Below are 14,015 nucleotides of genomic sequence, written 5' to 3' on the forward strand. Positions count from 1 at the left end.
TTAATCTCTTGAAGATAATCTTTCTGTTCTTTCATATAATCCTGTTACAAATATAAATCTGCTATTTTTTTTCTTTTTTGTCTGTTTTTAGGGGTTTCCTGGTGTTGATGATTCAATATATGGATCTCTTGGAGATATAGGTTTGTATTATTTGCTGCAGTTTTTGTTGTTTTCTTTACAAATTATCATTTTTCAGGAGTTAACTTTGATTAGTGCTAGTAATTCACTTCTATTTTTGTTTTCCCCCCACAAAATTAGTCTTTTCTTAGCAGTTAGCTTTTTATTTTTGCAATCATTTGAATTTTGAAAGTTCTTTAACATATTAAAATTCAAGTTATTACTACTGTTGGATGTTCATGAGATTTTTCTTTTCATGAAATAGAAGGCAAAGCCATTTAAATTTAGTAGATAAGATTAGAGCTAAAATTTTGGTACAACACAAAAGATAGGGAAAAAACTTGGAATGAGTAGTAGTCCCCTACTCTGTCTTCCTTCATCTCAGTTCCAGTGCTTAGTGGGACTTGGGGCTAGATTCCACTTTCAAATCCAAATATGAAAGTGCCAGGTGGTGAAATTGTATCTTGAGCCTTGCCTAATCCATCTAGCAATCCTGGTTGACCTTGGAACACCTCAAATGCCTGCCATGCATATTAATCTTCCCACCATCCGAGTGAAAGTAAGCCTTGTCACATGCATCTTGTAGTGACACACAGCAGCACGAAGCTGTCCAAATGGCCAATCATGTAGGATATTCATGATTGGAGCTGAAACCCACCTTGGCTTAGCCAGTTACATAGTGGATGCGGGCAGTTCAACTGGAGAGTCTTGCTAAGGTTGAGTTCAAGTTCAGTTTCCTTCGCAATAGTCCTTTAGTACATGTACATAAACAACCTATATGTTAACTAAATACATGCAAGACTAACACGAGTGCAACTAAGTGCTGTCAAATTCTGGTTCACTATCTGTGTACAGTGTGTATTAGTAGGAATCAATTGTGAGGTTGGGTCATGGCATTACAGTGAGGTTGCTCTTTTCACAACCAGGTGACCAAGTTTCATGAACATAGCAGCTTGAGGGGTCCCTAGACCCAACCTCAGTATAGAGTCTCGTATACTAGGCATTTTTCAAAATTCTTGTCATTTGAAAACCTATGTCAAATTTTGTAAAGATAAGCCACGCCAAAAACATGTCCAAGTATGTTCACCTCATGACACTAGGTATGCCAGATCATCTGAATTGGGTTAGGCTGAATTTGCATATTGGCACAAACATTTCCAAGCTCAATTCATAATGGTTTCGAAATACTTGTTACGGTAATAAGCTGGTGAAAATGGAGTGTATTTACTGTTGTACTTAATTTTTTATTCTCTCTTTTTGCTTGAGGATTCATCTGATGTGTGGTTGTATTCATTGTAAATTGCTTTACATGAATGATTAAGTTTGGATATTAAAGCATATTAGATAGTTTTCCAAGTTTGTTTTAAGTGTTTGCTACACAACATTTTGTTTTATAATTTTAACAATATTTTTCACTTGTAGGATTCATGGAGGTCTGGGACCATCCAACACAAGATTATGAGAAGTTCTTTTGAACCTTTAACTGTGTTGTGGCAATTTAAGTAAGGCTGCTTATTACTTATCCTCCAGCCAGTATCTGGATTTCAAACATCTAGGATTTTAGACAATAAATAGCACATTGATATATCAACTATCAGTTGCTGTGTCCAGTATCTAAACCACATGTCACAAAGTTGTGTTCTGCTTTTGTTGTCTGCTGCTTTAAATTCCTGCCATTAACTTTGTCCTTACCTTGTGAGAATGGTTGTTTTGTACCTTGTTCAGTAACTTCTGTTTGCCTGTTTGAGGAGAGGCTTCCATCTAATTCCATAGTCTATTGTTTGATGATGAAGGTTAACATTGATTAACTTAATTGTGCTCTATGTAGCTAATATTGCTGAAGTATCATTATCAGTTAATGTTTTATCTCATTATATTTCCAGATGTTCTCTTTCCCACTAATCTTATGTTTAGTGCTAGATTGGCTTGCAGTTGGTAGATCCTTGTAACACATCTAAGTTCGATTTCTAGTATATTTTATCAAGATAAATTAGAAATTCTAGAGGTTGCCTCTTGGCTTTCCAGGGAAAGGAAGTGAGAATGAGAACACGTAAGTATGAAACTTTTGTAAAGAAGTGGACTACTAGTGTTCAAAGAATTGGCATGTGAAATCATATAATGAAGAGTGAATGAAACTTTTTATTGCTGTTAGAAAGGTCCATGAAATTTGAACCAAGTCTTTTACTGGATTGAATGCTCAAGGATATAAAAATTTGTGTTGCATTAGGTTGGTCAAATTGGACAATGTGTAATAAAAACATCAGATTTGTGATAAAAATAATTAAAATATTAAAGGAACCTAAATTTGGGGAAAAATTAAAATTAAAAATAAAAAAATACTTAAAGCTTGTTATTTTCCTCAACTTTTGAAACTACAACAGAAAGTTAAAGAAAAACTACTCAATTTTCTAGATAAAATCCCCTAAATGTTCAATTTATGAATTTTGAATTTCACCAAAATTTCTAACTTTCTATTTTCATCTTTGATTACTTGTGAAATGAAACTCTAATAATCTAGCTCTGGCTAATCATGTATCATATATGAAAACATCAGACAAAGATCATCAGGAGCTACTTATTGTCATATATAAAATTTATGCCTAAAGATTACTAAAATGTAGTTTTTTTATGAAATCTAGCCTTCTGAAGATGATTATATTTTTCTAAATCTGCCTTCATTGTGTACCATGACATATTCAAAAATCCTTGATGTTGACATGGTGATCGGTAGTACATGTATGTTTTTTTTTTTTGTGTTCTTAACCCTGTTTTATTTGTTTTTTCTCTTTAAAAAAAGAATAACTGAGTTCCTCCTCCATTTTTGGCAGTCATATGGAGAGGTGAATCTTTTATAAATAATATCACCGTCCACGTTCATTGAAGAAACCATCTAACAATTAACATCTGAAGTGTCAATAAGTTGTTCCCATATTGTGCTAAACTTCTCGAGCTGATTGGACCAATTCAGGATAAAACCAATGATCCTGGAATCAATTTTTTGAACTAGTGTAAGGGTTCACCAGAGGTTTTATTTTGTGCCAACTAAATTGCCCAGATCCATAAAGGATTGGGACCAACTTAAGGACACATACATGGTAACAAAGCAATATGATGATAAACTTAAGGACACATACATGGTAACAAAGCAATATGATGATAGCAGAAGAAAGGGTAAGAGAACGTTATTCGGACAGAGTAGAAGAATTTGATGTGGTAGACATTTCTTTTTTGGTATGATGGATAATTATGGCTAAGGTTTGGTAAATTGTCGAAGAAGGCGTGAATGGAGCAGTAGCAGCAAAAGCAGTGGCAGCAACTGTAGTAGAGGGCTGAAGCTCTGAACCAAGATAGATTTGAGCGACAACAGAGATATAACAACATACCTGCATCACTGTGATCACTAATATGATTACTGGATTACGGTCTTCTCTCTACCCTTCAGAGCAAGATGGAAATGGAGATGATGGAGAGCCAAGGAATGGAGTTTTTGGGAGGATGATGGCCTACTGCAGCTTTTATCTTCCGAGTCACAGAGATGTCAGAGGAGAGAACATGTTATGAGATAATGTATGTCGTACGTGGGTGGCCAACCACATTGTCGAGATCTACAAAATTTGAATTCACGGGCAGGAATTTGGTTCCAAATGTAGTAGAATAGTTCGAAGTCGAATCGATAACATGTTGATCCATACGATTGTATCCAATCGGTAGTGTACAAGCACAACACCACACGGTTGGTGGACGGTTCGGAATCCCGTTTAAGGAAAGAAACACACGGTTAAGTCGCGTATATACTACACGTGAGTGTACTCTGATGCGTGATGTTAAAGGTCACAAATATATATATATATATATATATATATATTTTATTGAGGACAAAGATTTTCATTGCATTGGTTGAACAATGAGTTGATCGAACCATGCGAGACCGACACCGGTGAACAACGCGGTGAATACGAAGAGGAGGAGAACCTTCCGACTCGTTCGCCGGCCTTTTTATTGGTGCAGTTGTAAAGCCTGCGAGCGGTTCGCCATGTGCTCGCACTGTGAAGACACAGCTTCGTGGACTGTTACAAGTCCACGGCGGCTGTGCAGCAGCCTACAGCCTGTGGCTGATGCCTGCAAGTTGTCACGTCGTGTAATGGGCTACTGTTCGATCGAGGATCAACAATTCTAAGACGAGGGAAATCAATTTCCCATGCATTGACAATTGACACAGTGTGTATGCATGCAAGGAAAGAAGTGAATGGACACTGTTAGTGGCGCTCTACAAGGTCGAGTCTGCTCTCATGTGCAGCATTGACTTCATCGCATATAGTATGCAGAATCAACTCCAATCGCGTTCGTCGATTCACTGGCTATCAGTTCCACAATCTACGACAGTGCTCACATGCTTCGGTGATATATACAGGTTTTTAGTGTCATCACTGTATGTCATGGTTCTTTGCTTGGATTCATTGTCTTGTGCATTTTGTGCTGTAATGTCTAGAGGTTTCTGGTGTCATCATCATTGCAAGTTCTGCTACTTTATGTGGATTCATTGTTCAGCTGCTACCTATCTCGATAGGCAGCTTTCTTCGTCAGTAATTATATATGGAGATGACTTTGGTGACACAACTGACCAAATAATCGTGAAATAGGAACAGAAATCTAATTTTGTTGGTGTTGTGTAGCATTAAAAGAACCTCAAATATAGAGAGAGATTGGTCGGAGAAGCATTAGACGGATGTGGCTTTCCAAGTGTTCATCTGAACAGTAGTTCTACTTGTGTGTTGGTGGAGATAAAGCAGAGGCCAACAAAAAAGTATCAGACAGACATCCAACTCGTTTGTCTTGTCTCTGCCCCTCTGTTCGACCGAACAACTGTGCTCATCTAATTTATGGTACAAGCAGTGACTCCATTGCTGCAGCTTGTTTCAGAGAAAGTGAAACAAAGTGGGGAATCATCTGATAAAGAAGTCAAAGAACAGGCTGCATACTGTGCGCTGCCAATCTGGCTGGGTAAAAGGAGCTGTGACATGGTTAAAAGACATGCATGGTCTGAGAGCTCCGTGTATGGGACAGCGCAATGTGTGCAAGCTTTGGTTTTGTTGGACCCAAATTTGCTGGTGCTACGGAGGCCATGGTCTTCACCAACATTTAGAATGAATATTTGTCATAAATATATATATAATTAAAAGGTATTCAGGGATTTTATTTTTTGGTAATATCATCACATTATCGGATCTAGAATAATATAACCGGAGAATGAACATATTCACAATAAACGCAGCTTCTGAAATCAAAGACATGGCTTGAATGCTGCATAATGAGAAAGGAGACACAGAAGTAGGTTTTACTCATAAAAAGTCAACATTCTAATCCTGCATTTGCAGGAGAGTCCATGATTAGTCAATGGCCTTAGCATCATCCGAAATCCTATATGGTCATTGCAGCTTCTTGTATCACAAGGTGGAAATATTTCTCATCGAATCAATTTCTTATTCCAATTTGTTTTCTTTTTCTTTTGATTTTATTTTTATAATATCCACAAAGGGTTATCTTGAATTTTACTATAGCTTGCTGGATATAAACTGGGAGTTGGTTGGATGAGAGGACTTATAATATAAACTAAATCAAGATGGTTTCGCCAGTGAGATTAAAGAGGAAGAATTATGTTATGTTATTATATATGGTGTTAATGATCCATTTCTGCCTAAGCAAATGTATGTAAATCACCTAGATATGCTCTTCTACAAGGCTTTTTCTTACCGTATTAGAAAATTTTAAATGATATAATATATTTTTTTATCAAAATATTTTAATAATTATATAATTAATTATATCGAAGTCAGATGACTCGTCACGATATAATATTATACCTCGCATACATCAGGTCATAATTAGATTATGTAGAATTTGTAATATCTCGACTCATCTTAGATATAAAATTAATATAATTTATAAAAATTAAATTTATTTATTTATTAATTTAAATTTTAAATTTAAAATAGTGATTTCAACTTAACAAAATTGACGATCCAATCAACTCAACCGAGATTAAATAGAGTTTATCTTTATTTAGAAATTGATTTTTATGACATGGAAACACAAAAATGACTATAAAAAAATCCAAATAAGGTGATTTTTCTTTTGTTGTTGTTGTTGACATGACGTGTTGTATGAAACAGTCTTTGTGTATGCTTTCCACCCTTCTTTGATACGTATCTGTGCTAGGAAAACCGGAAGGTCGTTGAGTTGTTCTCGCTCACTCACGATGCTCACTTTTACTTGTCCAATTATAAAGTAGGTAATTGAACACGTTGGCCGGAAAGAGTAAGAGAGTTTTGTCATGACACCTCATCGGCCTAGGATTACTTATCCTCTCCCGAGGCGTATGCTAAATCCCTTCCTCGGTTCATTCGATATTGGTGGGCCTTCGATCGGAGACCGGACTCGGAACGATCGGAGGTCGAATTTTAGGGCTTTTTGACCTTTTCCCCGGACCATCCAATTGAATCTTGAGTGGTTCTACGCGGGATTCATGGGTTTTCGGCGTCTATTTGGGTTTTTGATCCAACCAAATCAGTGAGTCCTTCGGATTGGAGCCCTGCGACGATTGATTCGTTCTGCGAACTAGGGCTTTTCTTGAGCCCTAATTGTTTAAGAGCTCGGAGCTCGTCATTGGGAGATCGATCCATCACTTTCTTATTTGTTCTGCAAGAGGGTTGAAGAAGTACGGACTCCATCTTCGATTTTCGCTGGCGCAGAAGACCTCGAAGCCAGCTCCTCCTCGCCCTCCCCCTCCTGCCTTCGCTTTCGACGGCGACGACGACGAGGATGATATCGAGAGGGAAATCTCACGGCAGGCGTCCAAGAACAAGTCTCTCCGGAAGGTTTTTTAAAATCGTTTCCTTATTCCAGGTATTGATGAGTAAATTAACTTACGGGTTGATTGATTGATGGTGGAATTTGGTAGATCGAGGAGCAACACAAAAAGGCAATGGAAGAGGATCCCTCGGTCTTCGACTACGACGGGGTTTACGACGAGATGAAAGGGAAGATTGCGTGCCCCAAGGTTAAAGATCGAACGGAGAGAAAGGTACTTCACTTTTGCCTACGTTTGGATGAAAACATGATCCTTTTGATTACGCTGATTATCCCATGGAATTGCGTTTCGGTCTTATCTGAGACCTCTTTATGCTCTTCTTTTATGGTCATTTCGAATGATCAAATTGAAAGAAGTAATCTTTTAGATAAGACTATGGCGGTGATAATTGGGCTTCAAGAATATTTCTCAGAGGAAGAAAACCAGTAGATATGTACCCAAAGTTGGATACTCTACAAAACGAACTCACCTTATTACTCTTTTTGAAATTGGTTTTCCCTCTTGTGTTCAGGGTGGGGCAGGTGTGACGGTGATTATTAATCGTATCTTCTCCATTCCTTTCTTGAAATAAACATGGGATACCTTTTCCAGTTTTTTTTTCTTTTTCAAGTTAGTCGATCTCTCATACAAAGAGTATTGAATTATATTTTGGTTGAAATTCATATCAATAAAAGGATACAAAGTAAAGCTTTGTGGACTTTGTATGTTTGCTTTGGCACAATAATTAACATTTTAATTTTCAATTGTGCTTTGTTCAAGTATGATGTGAATTCAAAAATCCTAATTCGGCAGTTCTTTTTCGGCGGCATCCTTTTTGTATTAAACCTAAATTGTGGGAGAGGATCGACCTTGTTTTTTGAGTGCTTAACGATTAAGAATGCAAGTTAAAAAATTTTTGTCTGTGTTTGATCTTGGTTGCAGTCAAAGTATATAGAAACACTTATGGAGAAAGCAAAACAACGTGAGGGGGAACATGAAATTGTATATGAGAGGAAGCTGCTGAAAGGGAGGAGCAAGGATGATCACCTTTTTGTGGATAAGGAAAAGTTTGTAATCGGTGCCTACAAGAAAAAGATAGCAGAACAAGAAAAATGGTTGGACGAAGAGAGGCTGCGCCAAATTCGTGAAGAAAGAGATGATGTAAGTGGCTCATATCTTTCTTTTTGCTGCTTTGCTTTATTATTCTTGTTGCATATGTAATGTGATTTATGCAACCTTTTGTGCATAAAAAACATCCACTGTTCAACAAAATGTGGTGTATTCGACAATTGATTTTGTTTTTCTCTGGTGGAAGAATAAAAGCTTAAAATCACTTCATTGTTGTAGAATAAGTTCATCAGCAATTGCCTTTTGTATGTTTATCTGGACTTTTTTGAGAAGCCAAAACTATGAGTTTGTCGGGGTCATGAAACATGGTAATACTTTTATTAGAACTTATCAATTTATTGTTTGAATGTGCTTCCAATTTGGAGTCATGTTGTACATACTTGTGTCATCTTCTTTTGTTAAATTTAAATCCTTTTGGTATTAACATCAGATAGAAATACTTTCGATAACTTTTGTAGATTTATAGTGATGAAAGTTATTAAGTGTATATTTCGCCTTCGGGAGTATTGCATTTGTGAGCATAATTATTGAATTTATCTATTAGCTAATTGATGAATTGTAATATTAGCTATCAAGTATTAGATGCTATTTGGTGTTGGCCACATGGAATGAGACCTTGGTAAAAGTATTGCATCCAAGGTTCACATCTTAGTCATCTATTAATATAAACTTGGTGGTAATTTTGATTTTTTCCATAAAAATTGAATTTATCTGATTTTGGTTTTTGTATTGATTTTAATTTTTCTGTGACCTTATCCTATCATCATCTTTGTCCAATACTCCAACCATATTGTCCCAACCAATTGTTGCATTATTATCCCCTTCTTGTTTACCAGTCTTGACCTTCATCTCGATTTTTAAAACCTTGATCAGATCAGAATTTGGACAGTTTTGGTTAGGGGTTTGATTCATACCCAGTTTAGTCAGATAGGCTATCAGATCACATCGTGTTAAGATATGTGACACTTGTAGTCTTATAAACTATAATCTTCCAATTATGAAGCACAGTGAGGTGTCTTGAGGGTTTGAGTGGATTTGACAATCTGGCTAACTTATGATCAGCATGGTTCATGTCTTTAACATCAGTTAGGGCAAGACTTAGGAGAGGACAAGACTTATGATGGTTCTCATGTTATTGTGAAACATGGAGCACCATAATTTTTTTACGCATAGCCAGTAAGATTGGTCCTTCTGGTGACAATACGCATGTTTAATGTTCCGAAACTTAATGTGAATTTTCTTTTATGTTATCAACCATAGTGCAAGAAGATCCATTATGAGTGAAGGCTTCTAGTTATTGTATGTCGAATCCAATTCAAATGGCTGCTTTCAGCAATGATGCAATTCAAATTTGACTAGTATTTGAGTGATAAGTTGTTTTATGATGCAATTAAATGGGACTTGCAATTTCATTATTTCTCAGGAGTGATCACACTTCTCTTGGATGCTTTTACTTCTTTAGTTGGTTATCATGGTCATTAAATTTCATTATGAAGCTGCATTTTCTTTTCTTTAATCAGTTAATGTAATCGACATGACTGCTTCACGTAGGTAACCAAGAAGAGTGACTTGAGCGATTTTTACTTTGGGCTCGGTGAGAATGTAGCTTTTGGTGCTCAGTCAGAAGATACCACAAAACGGAAGGAAAAAAAGCCACCCAGAGGCACTTCAGCGGTACCTGAACATGGCCCTACTGAGAAGAATGGACAGACCGATTATACTCGGGATACAGAGAAAGATGATACCCAAGCCAAGACTTCTAGTAATACACAGAACAACTCTAAGCAAGCTTTAGAGTTAACAACATCAGGTGTTACTGTAAAAGATTACGATGATGGTGATAAATTGGCAGCTGTGGATCAATCAACTGAACGTTACACGAGAGGTGATGACGCATTGGCTTCAGCAAGAGAGCGTTTTTCTAACTCGAAAGAGAGCAAGACAGCAGTTGGAAAGCAATTGTTTCGTCTCTATTTAACACTTATATCTGGAGTTAAAATTGGTATTCTCTGATGTCATTTATAGTAACCTCATCGTTTATTTAGATTTTGAGGAACTCAAGAAGTGCACCTCTTGGTAAGTTTGCTGTAAGCATTTCTCCAAAATAAGCAAAAGAAGCATCAAACGTTTCATGTTAGACGCTTATTTATACACATAAAAGTTGTTTGAAGTGACAAGTGGTCAGTCTATATATGATTATGAACAGAGAAGGATGTAGCCGAGGCTGGTGAAGTCGAAGTTGCTATTATCAAAATTGCACCAAGATAAAAGTGATGTAAACGCAAAAGTTGCAATAACATAGACCTCATTTGTAGCTTCTTCAGTTATTTGTATCAGTCTGAGCAGCAGTAAGATGAACATAGAAATTCAATTCTGTGAAGAATTCTATCTGGAGAAGTATTGCTTGTCTGGGGAAGTGGCAGAATTTTTTTTTTGTCACTGCAGATTGTTGTCCAATAATAAATAATAGAATTTAGGCCTTCTCCGATGGCAAATAGAGAACAAAATCACTTCTAAACAAACAACAAATTTTGCAGGGAAATGATGAGCCACAGCTTCAACAATTTGAGAAATAAAAGAGAGAGAGGATTCTATTATTAGAGAATAAACAAACAAAAGCTTTAACTTTAGTTGGAGCCAAAAACAAAAGCTAAAGATGGAGGGGAAGAAATTATAATGTCACCTCAAAATGATTTCAGATGTTGTGGGGAGAAGCAACCGGAAAGATATCTCGTTCACATTCCAGCTTCATCCTTGGGGGTGTCATTAGAACCAGAGAGAGCGTGCAATAATATATAGTCAGACTACAGGAAGGTTGTCATAATCCTATAGCGAAAATGCCATTAAGATTCCTCCAAAATCTAATCTTCCAACCACCTTTGGTCTCCCCCCACTCATCATTCACCACCGATAAAATCTTGGTTCCAGACAAATCTCAAAAAGACTATAGACCGGAGAGGAGAAAAGACGGTCAATATTCTAGATTATGACTTCTACGAATGATACGTCCGATAAGATACAAGGATACGTCCGATATGATACAAGGATCCATTTGGCATCGTTTTAAATGGTCTATTTACCGAATCAGATCCGATTAGGATATTGGTCCATCTGTATCCATTAACAACTCTTATCGGGTTTAAGACCGAATTTGATCCGCGTCACAGAGGCTTTAACAATAACGGGTGTATTTCTTTAAGATTCGTGTCAGTGTGGGATGCTTCATCCTTTTAATCATTGTATGCTATTAAAATCCTAAAAAGAGCCGCTTGTGTAATTTTCTTTTTGTCTCGTCAATCTTCCCTTCTATTCTATTAAAATAATCAAATACCAATATGTTAGATCTGATTGCCACCTAATGAATGATACGTCTGATACGATACAAGGATTCATTTGGCATCGTTTTAGATGGCCTATTTATCGGATCAGGTCCGATTAGGATATTGGTCCATCTGGATCCATTAACAACTCTTATCGGGTTTAAGACCGAATCCGATCCGCGTGACAGAGGCTTTAACAATAACGGGTGTATTTCTTTAAGATTCGTGTCAGTGTGGGATGCTTCATCCTTTTAAATGTTGTATGCTATCAAAATCCTAAAAAGAGCTGCTTGTGTAATTTTTTTTTTGTCTCGTCAATCTTCCCTTCTCTTCTATTAAAATAATCAAATACCAATATGTCAAATCCGATTGGCACCTAATAAATGATACGTCCGATACGATACAAGGATCCATTTGGCATCGTTTTATATTGTCTATTTACCGGATTAGGTCCGATTAGGATATTGGTCCATCTGGATCCATTAACAACTCTTATTGGGTTTAAGACCGAATTCGATCCTCTTGACAGAGGCTTTAACAATAACGGGTGTATTTTTTTAAGATTCGTGTCAGTGTGGGATGCTTCGTCCTTTTAATCGTTGTATGCTATCAAAATTCTAAAGAGAGCCGCTTGTGTAATTTTCTTTTTGTCTCGTCAGTCTTCCCTTCTCTTCTATTAAAATAACCAAATATCAATATGCCAGATCCGATTGCCACCTAATTAATGATACGTCCGATACGATATAAGGATCCATTTGGCATCGTTTTAGATGGTCTATTTACCGGATTAGGTCCGATTAGGATATTGGTACATTTGGATCTATTAAGAACTATTATCGGGTTTAAGACCGAATCCGATCCGCGTGACAGAGGCTTTAACAATAATGAGTGTATTTCTTTTGATCATTCGAAATGACCATGAAAGAAGGGCATAAAGGAGTCTTGTTGAATCTCGTATTTTGATGATGAAACTACTTGATATATGTTTATGATTTAATCTGCGTTTTGAGTGACGCGGGATGCCTCGATCGGGATGAGACAATTAAAGCAGGAAAATCATGTTGTGCTGGAGGAACATGTCAGAAGATTGGACGTCGGGCCGGTGGATCGGTCGACGTATCGACAGAAGGCTTCGGGTCGTGGACTCGGGCATCGGACCAAGAAGAGTGGGTATTGTGCCAAAGATATCGGAGTTGCGAAGTCAACTGGCCGATTAGGCAATAGGCCGCAGGAAAGGACGATGCGCCGAAGAATCAAACGAAGCGTCGAGGGACCAATGACATGCAGGACAACTTGGTTAATTGCTTAGGATTAATTGTCTCGATCGAAGCTTTTGTTTACATGTGTAGGATTAACTGCGATGAAAGTAAGACATGCAGCAGGAGTTACGCCGGAGTCAAGACAATGATCACGTTGGGAGTTCGAGAGTTCGACGAAAGTTCAGACAGTTGTCGGAGGTTCTGTGGGAACAAATTCGAGAAGTCCATAAGCTTGCCAAAGAAGCTCGTCAGAACTCGCCAAGTGGATCGTCGCAAGTCCAGGAGTTTGCTGGAAGTCCGTAGGAGCATCACCGAGGGTTCATCGGATGATCGACAGAAGTTCGCCGGAAGCTCGCCAGAAGAAGCGATTGACACACCGGAGCAAGCTGCAGAAATTATCTTAGGAATTATCGTAGTTAGCACAATGATTAAGTTGGAAATGGGAGGTGATCCCATTAACTTAATCTTGGGGCAATTGGGCCCCTAAAAAACCTAAATTGGGCCGAATGGATCAACCCATTCGGACCCTGATTGCTGTGGGAGGTACAACCGCCTAAGCCAGGAGGTGGCACCGCTTGGCCTAAGTCTCCCAGCGAGACTAGGCGGTGCAACCGCCCCAGCCAGGAGGTGGCACCGCCTGGGCTCAGTCTCCAAGCGAGACTGGGCGGTGCAACCTCCCCTGACAGGAGGTGGCATCGCATGAGCTCAGTCTTCGAGCTCTGCCAGGCGGTGCAACCGCCTCAATCAGGAGGTGCAACCGTCTGAGCTCGGTCATCGAGCTCTGGCATAGTGGTGCAACCGCCCCTGACAGAGGTGGCACCGCCTAGAGGCTCAGTCTTCGAGCTCTACCAGGCGGTGCAACCGCCCTAGTCAGTTGTTGCAACCGCCTGATCCCGGAATTCCGGGAATTGACAGTTTTGAGCTCCTAATTAAAACAAACTTGAATCGATTTATACTTAAGATCCACACTTCACCCGATTTCTAATTCTAATATAGAAGGATTTGCTCTATCACTTAGCTCTCACCTGCGGCGGTATTGTGTAGACCAACTACCCTCCACTAATCTAGCTTGATTCGGCCAACTCATCGCCAGACTTAACTTCAACTCCAAAAACCTTAAAAAAAGAAAATCTTAATTATCTTCTTCGCTTTATGTTATATAATCCTTTTAATATTCAAAAATGATATTTTCTAGAAAAGACTCATAAAATCTAGAAAAACCTGGTACAAAAATATATTAACACAAGCACAATCCTGTATGGTCCATCAGAGATCTAATGCCTATCTACATCGGTGATAATTAATTAAGTGTCAAGCAATGATCATTTATCAATAATATATTCT

At 38.0% G+C, this 14,015-nt stretch overlaps 1 protein-coding gene across 1 annotated transcript; it reads left to right on the forward strand.

The window, feature by feature from the left end:
• Positions 1–6,758: 6,758 nt before the first annotated feature.
• Positions 6,759–10,105, forward strand: LOC135644276 (uncharacterized; the record flags this gene model as incomplete). Its single annotated transcript, XM_065161743.1, has 4 exons — positions 6,759–6,992; positions 7,076–7,198; positions 7,907–8,125; positions 9,644–10,105. Coding segments are annotated over 4 exons (1,038 nt in total), but the record flags the coding sequence as incomplete, so codon positions are not given.
• Positions 10,106–14,015: the final 3,910 nt, after the last annotated feature.

This window comes from Musa acuminata, chromosome BXJ3-8, assembly GCF_036884655.1.
Source record: "Musa acuminata AAA Group cultivar baxijiao chromosome BXJ3-8, Cavendish_Baxijiao_AAA, whole genome shotgun sequence".
In the NCBI taxonomy this organism is placed as follows: Eukaryota; Viridiplantae; Streptophyta; class Magnoliopsida; order Zingiberales; family Musaceae; genus Musa; species Musa acuminata.